Source organism: Eimeria tenella, genomic scaffold, assembly GCF_000499545.2.
Source record: "Eimeria tenella Houghton genomic scaffold, Eth_scaff1144, whole genome shotgun sequence".
NCBI classification, from domain to species: Eukaryota; Apicomplexa; class Conoidasida; order Eucoccidiorida; family Eimeriidae; genus Eimeria; species Eimeria tenella.
This window is the reverse complement of record NW_013543616.1, coordinates 1-2,500: the sequence shown is the minus strand read 5'-3', so window position 1 is coordinate 2,500 and position 2,500 is coordinate 1. Positions and strand designations below refer to the sequence as shown.

General features: G+C 55.9%; 1 protein-coding gene across 1 annotated transcript in view; it reads right to left on the bottom strand.

The window, feature by feature from the left end:
* ETH_00016855 (uncharacterized protein) overlaps positions 1 to 1,524 on the bottom strand; it is a gene marked incomplete at both ends in the record, with an annotated part of 2,255 nt that extends 731 nt beyond the window's left edge. The window contains one exon of the mRNA XM_013378897.1: positions 1 to 1,524. This exon is cut by the window's left edge and continues 731 nt beyond it. Coding sequence (XP_013234351.1) covers positions 1 to 1,524 — 1,524 coding nt within the window.
* Between the last annotated feature and the right edge of the window lie 976 nt (positions 1,525 to 2,500).

Sequence of the window (2,500 nt, the reverse complement as noted above, 5' to 3'; positions counted from 1 at the left end):
TGCTGGGCCTGGAGGCCTAGAGGCAGCAGCTGCTGCCATTTGTCGTTGCTGCTGCTGCTGCTGCAGATATTGCTGCTGCTGCTGCTTTTGTTGCTCCTGCAGCCTCTGCTGCTGCTGCAGCAGCAGTTGCTGCTGCTGCTGGTGCTGCAAAACCTGCTGCTGCTCTTGCTGGAGCTGCTGGCGCCGCAGCATTTCGTTCGCCAAAGCATTAGAGCTAGCTGACAGGGGTGTCTGTACAGCCTCCACAATCTGCTGCTGCTGCAGCAGCAGCAGCTGCTGTTGTTGTTGCTGTTGCTGCTGCTCCTCTTGCTGCAGCCGGAGCTGCAGCTGCTTCTGCTGGGTCGCAGCGCATGCGCTAGCATCTGCTGCTTCAGGTTTTCTAGGAGGCAGCTTGGTAGTGTCTTTCTCATGCTGCTGCTGCGGCTGCTGCTGTTGCTGCTGCTGCGCTGCTGCTGCAGCAGAAGCCGCCGCTGCTGCCGTTGCTGCTGCACTTGCTGCCGCTGCTGCTGCTGCTGATGGGGCCCCTCTGCACGCAGGCACCGGAGTGTGGGGCGGACTTGCTGCAGGAGAAGCTGTGCAGCTGGCAGTGAAGGTTCCCTCAATTACGAAAGACTGCTGCTGCTGCTGCTGCTGCTGCTGTCCTGACTGCCTTGCAGCAGCAGCATCTGCTGCTGCTTGTTTCGCTCCGTTGCTGAGCAGCTGTCTGTACACCTCATCGTGCCTCGCGTCTGCTTCGCTGCGGCTGGGGAAAAGCAGCTGCTGCTGCTGCTCTTGCTGCTGCTGCTCTTGCTGCTGCTGCTGCTGCTGTTCCTGCAGGCCAGTCCTCTTCTGAATGGCGCGCTGCAGCGTCCGCTGGACTTCAGCAAAACTGTTATTAAGAGCTGCTGCCTTCTGTGCGTGTCTTATTGCTGCTGCTGCATTTGCTGCTGCTGCTGCTGCTGCCTCTTCTCTTCTGAAGTATGAAGAGCTCCCACTGTCACTGTACTGCTGCTGCTGCTGCTGCATGTGATGCTGCTGGCGGGCTCTTCTTTGCTGCTCCCGTTGCCGCTGCTGCTGCTGCTGCTGCTGCTGCCGCAAGAGCTCTAATGTTGCACTTGACCTTCTTCTCAGCATTTCCCGGGGCGACTCTTGCTGCCAGTGGCGGTGCTGCCTTTGTCGCTGCTGCTGCTGCTGCAGCCGCTGCTGCTGCAGCAGCTGGTGCTGCAGCTGCTGCTGCTGCTGGTGACGCCTCTGGGCAGCAGCAGCAGCGAAGGGTCCCTCGCCGTAGGAAGCTGCAGCAGCAAAATCTGATTCTTTGCTGCTGTCTTGTCCTCTGCTGTAGCTAGCTGAGTAGCTAGCTGCCTGGCTAGCTGTTTGGCTAGCTGCGTAGCTGCCTGACCAGCTCCGCGCATTCTCTGCTGCTGCTGCTGCTGCTGCTGCTGCTGCTGCTTTGTCACCTGAATCTGATAGCCGCCGGCCTTCCCATGAGTAGCTGCTGTTCCAGGGGCCCCCCAGTAAAGGCGGGCCCCTGGGCTGCTCATACATTGCTGCTGCTGCTGCTGCTGCTGCTGGTGCGGCGGCGGCGGCGGCGGCGGGTGCTGCTGCTCTTGCTGCTGCTGCGGCTGCTACTGTGGCTGTTTTTGCTGCTTATTTTGTTGTTGTTGCTGCTCCTGCTGCTTTTGCTTGTGGTGCTGCTGCTGCTGCTGCTGCTGCAGTTCGCTGCTGCTGCGAGCTCGCAGGTGATGCTGCAGAAGCAGGAAGGTTTCCAAGGAGGATTTGCTGCTTCGGGTTCTGAGGTTTATAGCTTTGGATGGAGGCTTTAGGGTTTAGGGTTTAGGGTTTAGTGTTTAGATAATAGAACTAAGAGAGATTGGCTTGAGAAGACAGCAAGTAGAGCTCGCTTGAATCTTTCCGTCGATTAGGGGCTTGGGACTAGGGTTTAGATCTTGGGGTTTAGGGTTTAGGGTTTAGGGTCCTTCGTACAACGGCGTGGCCGGAGGGCCTAGGGTTTAGGGTTTAGTGAGCCCTGGGGTATAAAAGAAACATTAACTGCTGAAACAACCACTACACCTCGGTACTCTAGTCCCTCCTATTTAGGGTTTAGGGTTTATGGTTTAGGGTTTAGGGTTTAGGGCTTGTATATAAGGGTTTTCTAGCTCGCGGGGCTGCATCTGCTGAGCGCAAGGCCCCAGCGTAAACCCTAAACCCTAATTCCTAAACCCTTAGCATTAAACGCCAATACGGATGAGTGATCTTCTTCTTCCGTTGCCAAAATGTGCTTAAAAATTAAGGGTTTAGGTTTTAGGGTTTAGGGTTTAGGGTTTACGCAGTGGCCGCGAACGTGACCCTGCTGCGGCCTGAAGCTCGCAGGGTCACTTGAGCGGTCAGCCCTAAACCCTAAACCCTAAACCTTAATCCGCAAACCCTAATCCTTAAACTCCACATATGAGTGTAAACACTTTAAAAACATTTTCAAAGGCCCAAAAGAACTTCAATTAGGGTTTATGGTTTAGGGTTTAGG